A 15,603-nucleotide genomic window follows, 5' to 3' on the forward strand; every position below is an offset into this window, starting at 1 on the left:
TCTCTGACATTTCCACATTTCAATAAGCATAAAGAGCCCTAAATCTCAAAAAGTATTTAAAATGTATGGATTAAAGGCTGTTCCAGGCAGCCATCACCTCAGCACGCACAGAGAGCGCGTCTTTACGCACACAGGGTGCACAAGAGCCACCCTCTAAAAAAATGACCGTGAACAAGTATTTAACCAGTAATGCAACATGAAATCCCTTCTCAATCCATTAGATAACCACTTATCTCAAGATGATGTCTTGCAGTGATTGAGTTACTATATAGTTAGTATAGTTGTATTTTACAGTATTTTAAGTATCCGCATTAAAGAAAACCACAATTTTTGTGCAACACAATAAATGAAACCCTCTTAATTAAAGGTGTTCTACATTAAAACAACTTTAAAAAGTTTCAGTAGTAATGCTCATTTTCGTGAAAAGCGCGTGAAGGAAGGTCCCTGTGCGCCATGCATTTATTGACATGATTGGACAACTGATACTTAGGTTCAAGAAACCGGAAAAGGAAAAATGAACCGTTTTGGACCAAAATAAAATATATGAAATTTGCCTAATTTGCATGTATTCGAAAAGATAAAGTCCATTTATTTGATCCTGTAAAGCTCAATTGAATGAATTAATTTCCCGCCATAAGATAAAGCTCCTGAAAAGCTTCACAGCCCTCCACTTGATCTCCTCTTACCGTCTATGAAGCACAAGATCCAGAGCAGGGCAATACACGCTGCCAACCAAGTCCACCAATCCATGTAGCCTCCCTGCTCTCCTGGCTCCGGGACCGAAAAGAAAGAAAGCCCTGAAACCCTCCAGGTTATGATGTGTCCAAGCCCTGCCCCGTCTTTACGCAGCTAATACCTCAACATTAAGTAGTCCCATCTCCGCAGGTGTCGCAGCCTCTGCGGAGCACCTTCAAGTCAGGTGTCAACAGGCGCCTTGAGATTAGCAGAACCTACTACACCTTACAGCTTTACACTCCTCAGGGATTCTACAGAAAACAATCATTTAAAGTAGATATATTTTAAATACCAAACATTCATCAGCTTAGAAAAACTACTGACTTTCTCCTGTCCAGATTTGTCCCAGTGTGTGAGGAAATGAAGTCTGTCACCTGGTGGATAAACAGTCTGTGCCCAGGTCTGTCTAGAGTCTAGACGCACCTGGTGCCAGGAGAGCTGGACGCATCCTGAAGCAACTTAAAATAGATTTAAAAGCGAGATACATATATGTATTACTCATTCATATATAAATTATATGTTATGTTTTATTAAATATTAACATATTAATATGTATTTATTTATTATAGTAAGTATATATATATACACACAAAGATGTATATGTATGTGCAAATATATAAAATTATTTGGTAGTTCTGGTAGGTGTGTAGACACCTGAGGCTGCTTCACAGTTTAATGAGACGAGTTTCAAACCCAAAACAAAGAGGTTCCTGTTGATATTGGATCATGTTTTCTGTGGTTTGATTCAATTCTTCATTTTTAACTTGTGTAACACTTTTTTAAATTTGATTTGAAATTTGCTCTGTAAATTAAGTCGATTATTGTTATTATCAGTTATTTAACCCTTGTATGGTGTTCGGGTCTGTGGGACCCGTTTTCAATGTTTGCTAAAAGAAAAATGATGCGATAAATATTTTTTTCAACCTTTTTTTCAACCTGAGACTCATTGGCCTTGGCTCATTTTCTGTGATGAACATATAAAATAACATATTTTAAGTGACTGTACCCCACCTACACATTTACATTACATATGAGGTGTTCGGGTCCACTGGACCCAGGACTACAGAAAGTGTTAAATTGTACATTTCAAGCACCTCTGCTCCCACATTCCTGCACATTTTACGTTAAAGTTCTCTGCCAGTTCCTGCATCTCACAGGGATTATGTTGATTCCCCTTTGGACTTGAAAACTCCGGCAAGGATAAGAACCTCAAAGTATGGAAATAAATGGGTTTGGTCCATCTCATTCCAGCTTTTTACGAAAACACGCTGTCCCTCCAAATTAGTGCAATCCAGAATGATTTTCGTAATGAAAAGCTCGTAAGAAGTCTTGATGTCCTGCACGAGTCACTGCTATCCGTGTCTGCCCTGGTTGCATCCTTAATACATTGGTAGCCATGCGGGGTGGCTAAAGTGCAAAAAGACCATTCAATTTCATAATTTTTTGACATCCATATGTTGGCTGCTGATGGCCTGGCCTGGATTTGGGACTGTCTACAGATTCACTTTTTACGTAGCTGGCTGATGGTCAATCTCATCCTCTTCTTCAAACTTACTGTCAGACTCTGAATTGACAGAAACATGATCTTCATATTCTCTACTCTTCCCTTCATTGACTTCCAAAGATTTTCTCTCTTCAAAAATAATTTCTAAGGCTTGTTGTATCCCGCCCTTGTTCTATATAAAATATATATGTTTCATGCAAGACAGAGGATCTTGCAGGAAATCCCGCCCCCGATATGCAAATTGGGGCCGGGATACAACAAATAAATAGCTTTGACAATCGGGCTTCTTATCACAATCCTTGAAGATGGCAAAAAGGTTCTCTGCTCAGAGGGCCTTAGAAATGATTTTTGAAGAGAGAACATCCTTGGTAGATAATGAAGGGGAAGAGTTTTCAGAATATGAAGATCATGTTTCTGTAGATTCAGATTCTGACAGTGAGCTTGAAGAAGAGGATGAGATTGACCATCAGCCAGCTACGTAAAAAGTGAATCTGTAGACAGTCCCAAATCCAGGCAAAACTTTTTTTTCTAATCATATCTTGATTATAATTGATGTTTCTTTCATTATTGCATTTTTTCACAAAAAACGAAAAGCACTCTTTTTCATTAATGTGATTTAACAGGGGTAAATAACAAATATTAAACATATATGCTGTTTATATTGCTTGTAATTGGGATAAAGTAAACATCTGTTAAGTATTTTTTACAAAAATTGTTGTAGCTTTATTGATTGAAAGACCGAATAATGCAGTGGGTCCACCAGACCCGCGAACATTGGCTGAGTGACCAAAACACGAATACCATACAAGGGTTAAATCAATTACATTGAGCCTGTTATACACAAACACACACACACTCGAACACAAACACACACACACAACACACACACACACACACACAACACACACACTACATTTACTTGGGGCTAATCCTGAACTTAGAGCAAGATGTAAGTTTACTGTTTGAAAGTATGATATATAGAAATGTTACTGTCTTACATGGACTCTGTCACTCTATCCTGTTGCCCTCCCGCTTTATCACCAGTCGTTAAATGTCAGAGAGAACCTCTCTCCTCCTGCCAGTCTGCGGTGTTTGGCAGCGAGTGGGATGCATGGCTGCTCCTCTCTCTGCTCTGTCTCTCCACTGACATCTCTGAATGTACGACGTGGGAATCTCCGTCTCTTACGGTAGATGGATGAAGAGGGATTTGAGTCGTTGACAGATATGGTTCAGCTGCTGTTATCCTCACGTAAGTGACAACAGAATAGAATGCTTGGTGCTCAATCCAGCCAACCGACTACCAGACCCCCCACCAAACCCCCCAAATGATGCCATCTTGCACCAATAACATAATAAGGAGCCAGAGTCTGTGTAGCAGGAATCAGGGGATGGAGCCTCAGTACTAATATCACACACACTCGAACAATTCCAATTTCTTTAGCAGCAGATGAACGAATATCCTCTTTGAGATTAAATGAATTTGACGAGTTCTTTGACTTTGTAGTTTCAGCCAGTTGCCATCTACTAACATGTAGGAGGCAGAGTGTCTAACCTATACTGCAGCCAGCCACCAGGTGGAGCTCTCATGTCATCCGTGTCTTTATCCAGTCTATATAACCAAGAAACAACCAGGCATAGAAACCCATGGAGCACATTGAAATCATGATAGTTATATTATTTCAGACAAACACAACAAAAAGCACAGTGAAGAGCTGCCATCTTCATACTGGTATCTGTCAGATTGAATCTCCATGCTGCTCTCACATGTCGACCATCATATTCAGTGTATGTTTGTGTAACAGTAAGAAAAGAGCTCATGTTTCCAGGGAGTGACACGACCCGTCACTGGCTGTCGTTCTGGACTCTGTCACCACTTCTACATGTTTGTGTCTGGTCTGTCACCCACCTGCGTGATTGTGTCTGTAGCTGGCAGCAACCGACCGATTCACCAAGAGAATAAACACGAGCTCGCTGATGGGTCTGGTTTCCTGTCCTTCTGTAAACTGAAGCAGGGAATTTCAAGGAGTTATCAATCAGGATGTGTCTTTGCAGTTTATGTTTTCGTGCACTTTGGTATTCACAGTGGGAAAAATTAACTGTCATAAAACTATATTTAGTTAGAATCCAGTCATTGCGGTCATTTCAAACTAACTGCATGATATTGTTAATACGTTCAACCCTGCGGTGCAGACAGTAACTACAGTGTGTTTTTACATAGTTTCTGATCACAGTATTAAGATTAGTATACTGTTATATGGGAGAAAAATATTTCCAATACCGATCTATCCACAATTCCTAAGATGTTATCAAACCATTATGGCAAAGAAATATATTGAGGCTTAATACTTTACAGTTTAACCATAACTTCAATTATGATATAATTATTTATATTACATCTTTTCTGCATTGTTTATTCTTATTAATATATGGGTTAGGCTCTGGTTGTAACTAAACAATGTTAACTTCCTGTTTTAAATGTTTTCAATTGATTCTGGTTGTTCTGGGTTTGAACCCTCATTGTTGAATGCACTTATTGTGAGTCGCTTTGGATAAAAGTGTCAGCTAAATGAAATGTAATGTAATACACATTGTATTCATAGGCAATACAATCTTTATGATTCCTCTCCACTTTTATATTGTTCATTTTAGCATTTTAGCTAGATGGTTAAAATTGTCCTTAGCTATGGTCGGTACAGTATATGCATCTACATCCTCGTCCTCCACATCCATCCGCAATATCCAATACAACTGAATTCCATTAAAAGATTAAAAAGGTAAATCTTTTCGGTGTGGTCCATGCCAGTGAATGTGATATTATACTAATCCTCTTCAAAGACACAGAATTATACACAGTCTTTGGTTCCATCTCAGGAAGTAAGACAAGTGGAGGATCAGAGTGATCAGCGAGTCTGTGACGCCTCAGGCCAACACATCTCTACAGGCTTCCCCCAATTATCCCGGCTCTGTATCCAGAAGAACTCTTGCCAGCAGGTACAACATTTAAAGAATTTAATCATTAATAAATCACCATGTTTTCTGTCACACTGGAGGATGTGCGTCGACGGTGTGGTACTTTAGAATCCCAGCAGTAAGAAGTAAGGGAGAGGAGGCAAGAGAGAAGGAACGTTGTGTAAAAATGTCTCTCATGCAGGCTTGATTCGAAACCAGCACATCAGTGCGACTCCCACACGGGATGGAAGGTGTGGTCGGAGCAGCTGCTGGTTCTCTGCGTGTGGATGTGGCAAACAACCTGCAGGTCAACAGCTGCGTAGGCCTCGGCTACATCCAAGTTAAATCACAAATCTTCACCTTAATTCTTTAGATGGAACTACTTCAGAGTTTGATCAGGTGAACAAGAATGTGCAACAGCCACAACAAGTAACAAATAAAAGAAACAATGCTCACTGTTTTTTATTCCTGCCATTTTATTTAGCATTAATGGCGTACTTCCTTACACCATGAGGTAACCTCTGAAATTATATTCTACAGTAGTGTGCAACATCGAAATGTATGTGTATGGCATTTTGTAATTATAACAGGGCATGTGAAGACACATTCAGGCTGTATCCCTTCATTGAAAGTGAAATGGTATTGTATACAAATTTGTATATATGATACAAAAACGTCCTGCCTACATTTTAAGGCATTTCTGTCAAACATTCAAGTATTGGCAAATTAAAATCGCATTTTCTGCAGTTCTGTTTGTAGTAAGAATTCCCTTTACCACAATAAATTGCTACCTCTGAAGACACATCTCCATTGTTTTCATTTTTTCATTTAGGCAAAGGTTTCATTCACCTATCTGTTTGACGTAGGTTAGGTGGGTCCTGGTGGCTCAGACCAAAACAAGGCAGTGGTGGTTGTTTTCACTGCCCCAAACAGGCCCCCTTTTAGGCTCTTTAACTGTATCTTCATATTGAAAGGACTTCTGATCATCACTTTAAAAAGAGAGTCTGTGCTCGAGGGAGTGTTCAGCTGTGCGTTGTCCTCATTTGCTCGGCTCGTAAAGCTGCAAGTCTAGTTTGACCCAGACTTCTCCGGTGGGCACTTCGTGTAGCAGCAGGCGTCGGTTCGCAGCACCTTTGCTCTCCATCTCTTTCTTTATAGTCGCCACGGGAACTTCAGTCCGACCCAGGAAATCTGGAGGCAGAAAACGGCCATTTAGTGAAAATGCAAAAATGAGATTTCAACGTAAATTTAACAGACCACTTCAAGGGGCTTTGAAGGTCTGAAAGTTAAAGCTGGCCGATAATTAAACGTTTGGGAGCCACAACAAAATCACGCTCAAGGCAAAAAGAACACAGAGAACCAGACAGTAACAAACACAAAACAATAGCACAACATCTGATGCTTAATCGAAAATGTGCTCTTACAAATCAAAAGCAGTCATCAGACCCTGGCAAACAACCAGTGGGTCTCCTTCATTCTGTACTGGCAGCACAATCTAAACAAAAAGCCCTCTCATCAATTCAGTGTGTGTGTTTTCTCCACTGACCATCAGGTGAGAACTGGTCCTTCTCGAACACGGTGATGCACAGGACGTCCTGGTAGAGGTCCTTGATGAAGAACTGGCAGTTGAAGTTCCACTTAGGGTTCAGAGTGTCGCTGACGGGCCGGGACGTGTAGCACTGAGCCCCCATGGTCAGCTCACAGTACGGATTACTCTTACCTGCAGAGAGAGGATGAGGGTGTTTGAGATAAAGTAGTCGTCACTTAAAAGACACGTACTGTATTCCAGTGTCCCATCCCCGGAGCTCACCGTTGGGTTTACAGGCCTTGAGCTCTTGAGCTTCGGTGACAGTCACCAGCAGTCGTCCGATACCGCTGCTCTTCAGGGAACGTGCTAAAACAAACAGGGTCATTATATTTAAACCAACAACACTCAACAGGTGTGGTAAGAGACTGTAGGAAAATGACTCACCTCACCTCATATTTATATTTTAGTCCTAATTTACACAAATTATTGAGAAAACTAAATCACACAAATACAAATGGTTACTTTCACAGTTGAGTAGGTAGAGACATATATATATATAAGATCCATGTATTAGTTATTATATATATATATATATAAAATGACTAATACATGGATCTTTCAGGCTATTATGAAAAAAGCTGATATTGTCTTAGAGTTGACTTTACATCATAACATACAATCTAAAAAATGTTTTACGTACAAACTTTCATATTAGGCTTTTTATTAAGGATGTCTTCATTTAAAAAAAAAAATTGCAAATTTGCTTGTACTTTTATAGAGTGGATGCAATGATGCTATGGTGAAGATTATCCACATTAATATATTGGATATTTAAATTAGATTACACTCAAATTCGTACAATACCTCCTTTAGTCCTAAGTAGTAAAATGAGTTGTATCACACAGTATAACGTCATGAGGTATTTTGTTTTTAGAAACTGCAATATAAGATTTGGACTGAACTTTTATTTCTTTGGTGTGATCAGGTGAAACAGTTTCTGTGTTTACCTTGGTAAGCCTTCTCTCGCTTCTTCTTCTCGGTTTCAATGAAATGTTCGGATGCTGCTTTGATTTTCTGGACCCATGTTGCCCTACAAAAAACAAATATCAGTAAACCTGTGAATATTTCAGACGGAATCATTAGGTCTTTGTTGAGATATTTGCAGACGTCTCATGTCCACGTGTACCTCTCGTTCAAGGTCTCAGTTTTTAGCGCGTGGACGCGATCGATGTGCGAGACATGGAAGAGTGGCTCATCGCTGGACGGGTCGGGGGGCGTCTTCACCAAAACCTCATTCAGAAAAAGTGGCTGGAGAAGAAAATAAACAGATGATGAATGGACCAGTGCTCACAAGAAGAAAAACAATGAGGGACATGGATTATAGAACATTTCAATTTGCTACAAACAGCTGTTTCCTGTAAATAATCAAAAAAACAAGTACTGCTTAAACACCATGTGGTTTTACATATCACATCCCCTTGTGTAAGAAAAGCACCGCGCCTCTCACTTACTGTTTTGTATATCTTCAGCTGTATGTTGGTCTTGGGGCTGAAGAGCTTGTCTGATCCCGAGGAAGAGAAGGGTTTGGCGCTGTGTGTGAGGAGGAGGAAATCACTGAAGAGGAAAGCCCACAGCTCCCTGCTGCTCTTGGTTTTGCACAAGCGGCCGCTGTGGAGCAGCTTGCGGGGCCCGAGGCAGTTCGTTAGCGAGTTGAACACCAAGTGCTGGAAGAGACGGCGAGACAGTAAACGGTGAGGAAGAGAGATGGAGGAAAGGAAACAGGTACAGTAAAGAAGCTTAGTGGAGTATGATCGACTGAACTGTGCTATACTGCAGTGGTAACATAACCTACAAACCCCATGGTTCGTGCTGCGTGTCTCTTCTCTAGGTGGGTTTACCTCTATTGGGCCCTCACACTGGACGTGGCTCTGTATCCACTCCAGCCTGTCCGAGTTCTCCTTCTCCCTGACGCCCTCGTTGACCTGAGAGCACAGCTCCTCAGCTCGCTCCAGAGCTTGCCTCAGGGGCCCGCGGTCCACGTGGTCCTCTGGGGTGTGCTCCAGGATCTGACAAACAGGAAGTGGACAAGAGAGATGTGGCAACAATGAGTAACGGAGAAAAAAGTAGTGGGTGTGGATTTTTGTCAATGGACACATAAAGAGCAGGCGGCACGTACATTCTTGATGATCAGGGGATAGCGTGTGATCCTCTGCATGGGCTTGAGGAGGAAGCTTGACAGCGGCATTCCTTTGCAGCGGTAGTTAGTGGCGATCTTCTGCTCAGGAGGAGGCAAACAGTCAGAGATGAAGACTTACACAAAGCCATGTGTGCCCTTTGTGTTTTGGCCCCTTTTTTTAAATGTCGGTTCCTGCGGAACCGACATTTATTACCTTGAGAAAGTTTTTAAAGTCGGGCTGGTTGTAGGTTCTGCTCTGCAGCAGGGCGGCGGCGTTGAGCTGGCAGGAGCAGAAGCGGATGTAGGGCTGCATGTGCGCGAGCTCTGACTCCAGCAGGTCTCCAATGAGCTCCACCGGCATGTTCTCTCCTCCGGTCATTTTCCTGACCCGCAGGGCCCTGAGACACAGATGAAGACGATGATGATGTTACACACAAAGAGGATTGTTACATCTTCATCCATTTGCTACCGAGACAGACGTAAAAAGTCATCTTAAACGGAAAATATCAAACCCACAAAGACACCGGGCTTGTGAAATCTAAAGTGTCAAGTCTTGTTGCTCTGATTTTGAGCTCATTGAGGCAGTTGTGTGTGATTTGCTGCTTTTAGACATTCACTGAATTCTAGACTTTCTCCTGAAAATCATATTGAGGTGTGAGCCAGTTGCTCCAGATATGTCTGAGTGAGATTACAGCAAATTGTCCAAAGAATTTAGATCTTGATGATATTTCTTGCTTCATGAGTTCTTTTTGTGAATTTTGGCTGAACTTTCCAAAATTATCTGAATTAATCAAACAGTAAATTTATTCCTTTATTCAGTGTGTGTATGTGTGTATTTGTGTGTGTGTGTTTTTGGGGGGGTGTCCTACTTCAGAAATTTTGTGTTACACATAATCAGCTCCCTCCAGTTAACAAAGATCACAGCCATCTCAGCTTCTGTTAGACGGCCTGACTCCGACATGGGCTTGTAGAAAACCTGAGATACATCAACAAAGAGTAACAGGAAGAGACAGAAACATCAGTGCTTCAAATTCCAGAGAAATTCTTACAATATCTAAATATCCCTGAGCTTTTATCGTACCTCTAGTACCAGCTCTAGGTCCTCCACATAAGTCTCCTCCGTCTGGATGAGCTCGTGGACGTATCCCTGTCTCTTCCTCTCCTGAGGGGTCATGGTGTCCAGCGTCATCAGGTCCGCACACCCTGAAGTGCACACACACACATGCCCGTGCAAACAGACACACACATGCAGACATGCATACATGCCCAAACAAGCAGCATGTGCCACGCAAACACACGCACAAACGCTTTGCCGTCAGCTGCGAGACAACACAATAATCACTACGCGCATCAACATGTTAAAATCTCCCTTTATTATCAGTTTTATGGGATTTTATTTACATTTAATGCACAGACAAGTGTGAGGCACGCTGTTGTCGCAGTACATGAAGTTAAAAGGAACATACCGGGCAATGCTAACGCTGACAACACTGCTAACAATGAGTCTGTAGCACGGATAAATGAAGCTCCTTTCACTCCGAATGATTGCATAGGTGTGAATGAATAAAGTAGCTAATGCTTGGGTGAAAGAGCAGTGGAAGACTCAGTCGGTAGTTCAAGTCTTTGGTTAGGTTCAAACTTGAAAAATAGTTGTAATGATGTGAGACAAACATTTCAGCAGTGTGGAGTCATTTTCTCCGAATCTACGCACAACAGTTGTTACGCAATGTGTGACAGATGGTGAGGGCCACGTTAAAAGATTTTTGAAAACCCACGCTCGCTGGAGTTCCATTCCTTCTAGTTCTAAAATCTTTTACCAATCTCTCAGTTTCTTTAAAAATGACAAAAAACCCCGTCTATTGCCCTGCAGTCGGATCTGAATGGCTGTTCCTACAATGTTCCCCCCACCCCAAAAAGACACAAGGCCTAAACATTACTCTCATAATATTATGACTTTATTTTCAAAATATTACAACTTTCCTCTCACGCTATTGTGCCTTTTTCATGGCAGCCATTTTGTCATGAATTAGTAGTTAAACACCGGTGTTACTAATCAAATTAATTTGGTTGTGCCCTATTTCGATAGAGCCTTAATTAATACGAATAGTTACACCTGTGTTTACGGACTCTTTCATGTTAAAATGGCTCCTGTGAAAAAGGTGCGTTCTTGTAATATCATGATTTTATTCTGACATTTTTTATTATTTTCCTATGCTAATGTATGTTCGTGTTTTTTTGCTGGTGGTATCACAGATCCGCACAGGATGAGCCTCAGTTTTAAATACTTGACAGCATTAATAATAAACCGTTTAAATCGTGTATAAGAAGCGACAGTAACACAATCAGTTTTTAATTCAAGCAATGTGTTAGCATGTAGCAGTCAAGGTTACTGGTGATTTAAGCAACAGTGAGTCTTCACGTTGGTCCATTTAGAGCAAGGTTTCAATGTTGTTAGTGCAAGACTGAGCGACCCTCAGTTATAAAACTCTTTATCGTACTCCTTCATAATTTAATTTAGAAAAACTAAACGACTTCAGTCTGATTCCATATACTTAGTTTTTAAATAATAATTTGCAACTGAACTTCTACAATTCATATTTCCATTCTTCTTCAGGAAGAGTTCACGTTCTATGCTTTTCGTGTCTAGCTGCCTCTGCCCCGCTCCCTTGGTTAGTTCATTGGTTAATTAAAGAAGCATCCATGGAAACATAGGCCAGGAGAGAGCAAGGGGGGATCGGGGTGAGAAATGAAAGCCTATTAATAGGGAAAGGACAGAGGGAGAAATTTAAATTAAAAAAAAGAACAAAAACAGAGGAGCGCAGAGGATCACAGTCCTAGAGGAGTAGGGATGGAAAGCGCAGAGCTGGGCTGTTCTTGCCGGCGGCCGGGCCTCCTGTTGCGACAGGGCAATTCGGATCGGCTCGGACAGAAGGGAGGAGGAAGACGAGTGGGAAGAAGAGGAAAAGGAGGAGAAGACGAGAGGAAAACCGGCATTACTGTCCTACGGAGGAAAGGTGGGAAAAAAAACAAAAAAAAAGAGAAATGAAGTGGAGGAGCGGGAGGGGGGAGGGGGTGAGGTGAGTGAGATGAAGGAGAGACGGAGAGACAGCAGACATTAATATAGTTTGAATATTAATGCAGGTCCATTAATAATGCATTTTCTGCGAATGCAAATGTTATTGCGAGGCGCGTCAGCCGGAGCGTGAGGGTCATTTCTTGTACGAGTCGGGACGTGTCCATTAGGTTTCACACTAATTAAACGTCCAGTGTGTTAACGCTTGTTAACAGGGACCCGCTGCTGTAAGAACATGCAAGCTACGAATATGATTTCACACTTCCTGCTTCAAATCGGGCTCTTTGATTATTCAATATCAGAGCAGTGAGCAGAGGTTATATCCTCGAGAGGCATCACACCCATCCCAACAGTGCAGTGATCGTACATTCCAGTTAAAATTAAACTTTAATCTGAAAAACACGACTGATCAGGGAGGAGAGACGTTTCATTCAACCGGTTTGATTTGAAGCTTATCCATGTTTGTTCCGTTTTCTGCACCCAGTGATTAGTTGTAAACACGCATTTTAAAAGGAGTAGTTTGTCATTTTGAGGAATACGTTTCACTTTCTCGCTGAGAGTTAGAAGAGAAGATTGATCAATTTGTGTCATGTTATTTTGGGGAATAAGCTGCAAGGCACTAAGTAGGTGGCTAACCTAGCATCAAGACTGGAAACAAGGTAAAACAGCTAGCCTTTTTAGCTACCCTATGTACATTTAGTTCATTATTATTAAAGTTTCTAAACATAATGTATGATTCATTGTGGGTTATTTTACTTCATAACTTTTAAAATAGCCAGGCTAACGTTGTCCTCCTGCTATGCTAATGGACAGCTAGCTGTACTTGGCCCTGTTAGCTTCCTATGTAATACACAGCCTTGGGAGCGGCGTCTTCTTATCTAACTCTCTGCAGCTCCCAGCATCAAAACAAAAAGACAAACTATTCCTTGAAATTATTCGTTTTTTTATTATGCAGTTGATTTATGAATACTTAAAAGGCCTGATCCATTAATGGATTGAAAATGAAGCATTTATTCAACTTTATTCTTGTTTATTCAACGAGATGCGAGATTGAAGTATGACACTAACAAAATGTAGGGGATTGAGCCTTTTAAGTGCGATGGGTTTTATGTTCACCAGTGATGCCACAGTGACTGACAGACACCACACCTCCTTTGAACACTTACCCTCACTCTCTCCATGCTCTGACATGGATGAGGGATCTAGAGAACCTGGAGTGAACCAAGTCAAACCAATGAGATTTTACAGCAGCACGAGGGAGGTTTGCTTCTATCGCTGGGGAACAGCACTCCCGAATCAATTCAAACTGAATGTGTGAACTATTGATTTTCTCTCAAATTCTATGACAGAAAAACAGTGTCCGTCTGAGAATAAATTGTTCATGTAGATGTTTAAATAACCCGGTCAGGTTTACTCACATTGCTGACTGGGGTCGGACTCTGTCGTCATCTTGACATAGTTGGTGGGCAACAGGCCCGTGACCCCGTTGGCTTCGGCCTTCCACCAGTCGGGGTTGGTCTTGTCCAGGATGCTGATCAGCTGACCCTTGGAGAAGCTCAGCTCGTCCCGACTGGCAGCGGCGTAGTCGTACATGGCGATGACTTGGCACACTGAGGGATCAGCGGCACAAAAGGTGTGTTAATAGAGAAACTTTATTTTTTTCAATCAGCTCTTTTTAGGGGCAACGGAGTTCTACACAAATATGTTCATATATTAAATAGTTTGTGTAGTTGAGAACATTTTTCACAAGCTGTAAGAAGTGATCAGCTGGACATTTCCGTGTGTTCTCAGAAATACTAATTTATAGAAGCTTTTTACAGATTATAATGGAAACAATTATGCTAAACTAGTTGGATATGTGCAAAGCAAATCAATGCACTACACCAGCAATTCTGTATAACTGGAGGGCATTTAATGGTTAACTCATTCCAAAGGTTAATCACATCTACATGGAAGAACAGTGATTTAGTGGCATTGGCTGCACCCTTATTTCACGCATGAATTAATATTTCAAATGAGAGACACAGAATTGAAAACACAGATATTAGCCGGGTTGCCAGGTTAATCCAAGCCCTGTATTATTACAACAGCAGATGAGGTTATGGTTTCGCTCGTTCCATTTATTTATTGGTCGGTTGGTTTTGCAAAAACGACAGAACTGAACACAAAAGGATCAGACATGGGCGAAGAAAGAACCAATTACATTTTGGCGTACATCCGGTTGAATCCAGGAATCTATTTTGACTTTCTTAAATATTGCGAGACTATTTTTAACATTTTCACTGAGTTCTCACGAAATTCATGGATCTTGATAAAAAACAAACAAAAAAACAGCACATTTAGAGGATTGATATCTTTGAGTCCTTTGATTGAGTTTAAAGGGACTGTTGGGCCTTTGTGGAGGTATGTGCTTGACAGAGTTCCATTTCAGTTATTTACACGTACCTGAAACGATTATGGATTTTGGTCATGAATTACAATAAAACAGCAATCCAAGTACAAAAATATGGAAACATGCATTGTGCTCAATATTGATGTATAGAGAGTGTCAGCCCTCACCTGGCAGAGGGGAGGGGGAGGGCTTGGTGCTGGTGGGACCCAGCAGCTTGACGTGAGAGGAATGAAACCAGCCTCTCTGCCGCTTCTTACCCCGAGCCTGGAGGGGAGAAAAAGCTGGTGAGAGGAAATCAATCCCCCGCCGCTTCACTTCTGAATTCCAACTCGAGACATGAATTGATTTTGTCGGGGCGCGGTGCCGAAAGTCCAAAATCGAAGCAGCGCAAGTAACTCAAGTGGAACTGTTAAACTGCGACGGATCTTTGGCAGAAGTTCTTGTTCACAGCCTCCCTAAATCCAGCCAAAGCTTAGCCTCAAGTCTGTGTAATGACCAAAAGATACTGTTCAATATCTCAGCCTGCCGTCACCAAGCAATTTAGCCAAACATATTCACTGCTGAGGTAATTGTGCAGTTCGACAAAGCTGTGGTCTATCTGAATAACAGCGTTCACCTCTCGCTGCTAACTTGACCCAACTGTCTCATTACTGTATGAAGAGCTGCAGAACCAGGGCTACGGCTGCAGGCTCAGCACTGAACACTCACTTCTGTAGATGTCGAGACAAGCCTTTGATTAAATTCATGGATAGGTTAATGGTCAAATTAACTTCACTGACATCCTTATACTTTATTTCTACCAGATGGACTTTGGAATGGAATTTTAGGTCTTAAAAGGTTGTTAAAAATATACCTCTATGTCTTACATACATTTTTGTAGGTATTTTATGTTAACACTACTTCTATCATGGTTTCAAATGAATTTAATCTTTTAAGATACTTTTTTGGCCAATTTTTTGTAATGTCTCTGTGTGTATCTTCCTCAACAATACAGATATCAGCACGCTGTAAGGAATCTAGAAGCAAGACAAACATGGCCTGATAACTGATCGTGTACCAACACCCTGGACAACAATGTATCTCAGTGAACTCGGCTTGGCTGTGGGAAAGATTATGGACACCCACTGTCTCTGCCTGTGGTTAAAGATATAAGATGGTGTTCTCTAAGTTTATTCTCTATAGGGCTACATTACTTTATCTTCAGTTATAGTGATGTTTAAGTAATGATTATCATATTTAAGTCCTA

The 15,603-nt window shown here is 41.2% G+C and overlaps 1 protein-coding gene across 5 annotated transcripts in view; it reads right to left on the minus strand.

Moving 5' to 3' along the window:
• Positions 1-5,644: 5,644 nt before the first annotated feature.
• LOC133973133 (intersectin-2-like) overlaps positions 5,645-15,603 on the minus strand; it is a 36,536-nt gene continuing 26,577 nt past the window's right edge. For 3 of the 5 annotated variants that reach the window (XM_062410787.1, XM_062410786.1, XM_062410788.1), the window contains exons 26-39: positions 14,525-14,621; positions 13,384-13,575; positions 13,132-13,176; positions 9,974-10,095; positions 9,762-9,868; positions 9,107-9,290; positions 8,893-8,991; positions 8,615-8,782; positions 8,228-8,440; positions 7,903-8,024; positions 7,724-7,806; positions 6,999-7,082; positions 6,735-6,908; positions 5,645-6,379 (exon numbers count right to left, since the gene is read on the minus strand). In XM_062410787.1, coding sequence (XP_062266771.1) covers positions 6,228-6,379; positions 6,735-6,908; positions 6,999-7,082; positions 7,724-7,806; positions 7,903-8,024; positions 8,228-8,440; positions 8,615-8,782; positions 8,893-8,991; positions 9,107-9,290; positions 9,762-9,868; positions 9,974-10,095; positions 13,132-13,176; positions 13,384-13,575; positions 14,525-14,621 — 1,842 coding nt within the window. In that variant the 3' untranslated portion in view covers positions 5,645-6,227. The remainder of the gene's footprint in view (positions 6,380-6,734; positions 6,909-6,998; positions 7,083-7,723; positions 7,807-7,902; positions 8,025-8,227; positions 8,441-8,614; positions 8,783-8,892; positions 8,992-9,106; positions 9,291-9,761; positions 9,869-9,973; positions 10,096-13,131; positions 13,177-13,383; positions 13,576-14,524; positions 14,622-15,603) is intronic. The other 2 variants (XM_062410790.1, XM_062410789.1) reach the window with 1 other exon arrangement.

The sequence above is a fragment of the Platichthys flesus genome, chromosome 18 (assembly GCF_949316205.1).
Source record: "Platichthys flesus chromosome 18, fPlaFle2.1, whole genome shotgun sequence".
NCBI lineage: Eukaryota > Metazoa > Chordata > Actinopteri > Pleuronectiformes > Pleuronectidae > Platichthys > Platichthys flesus.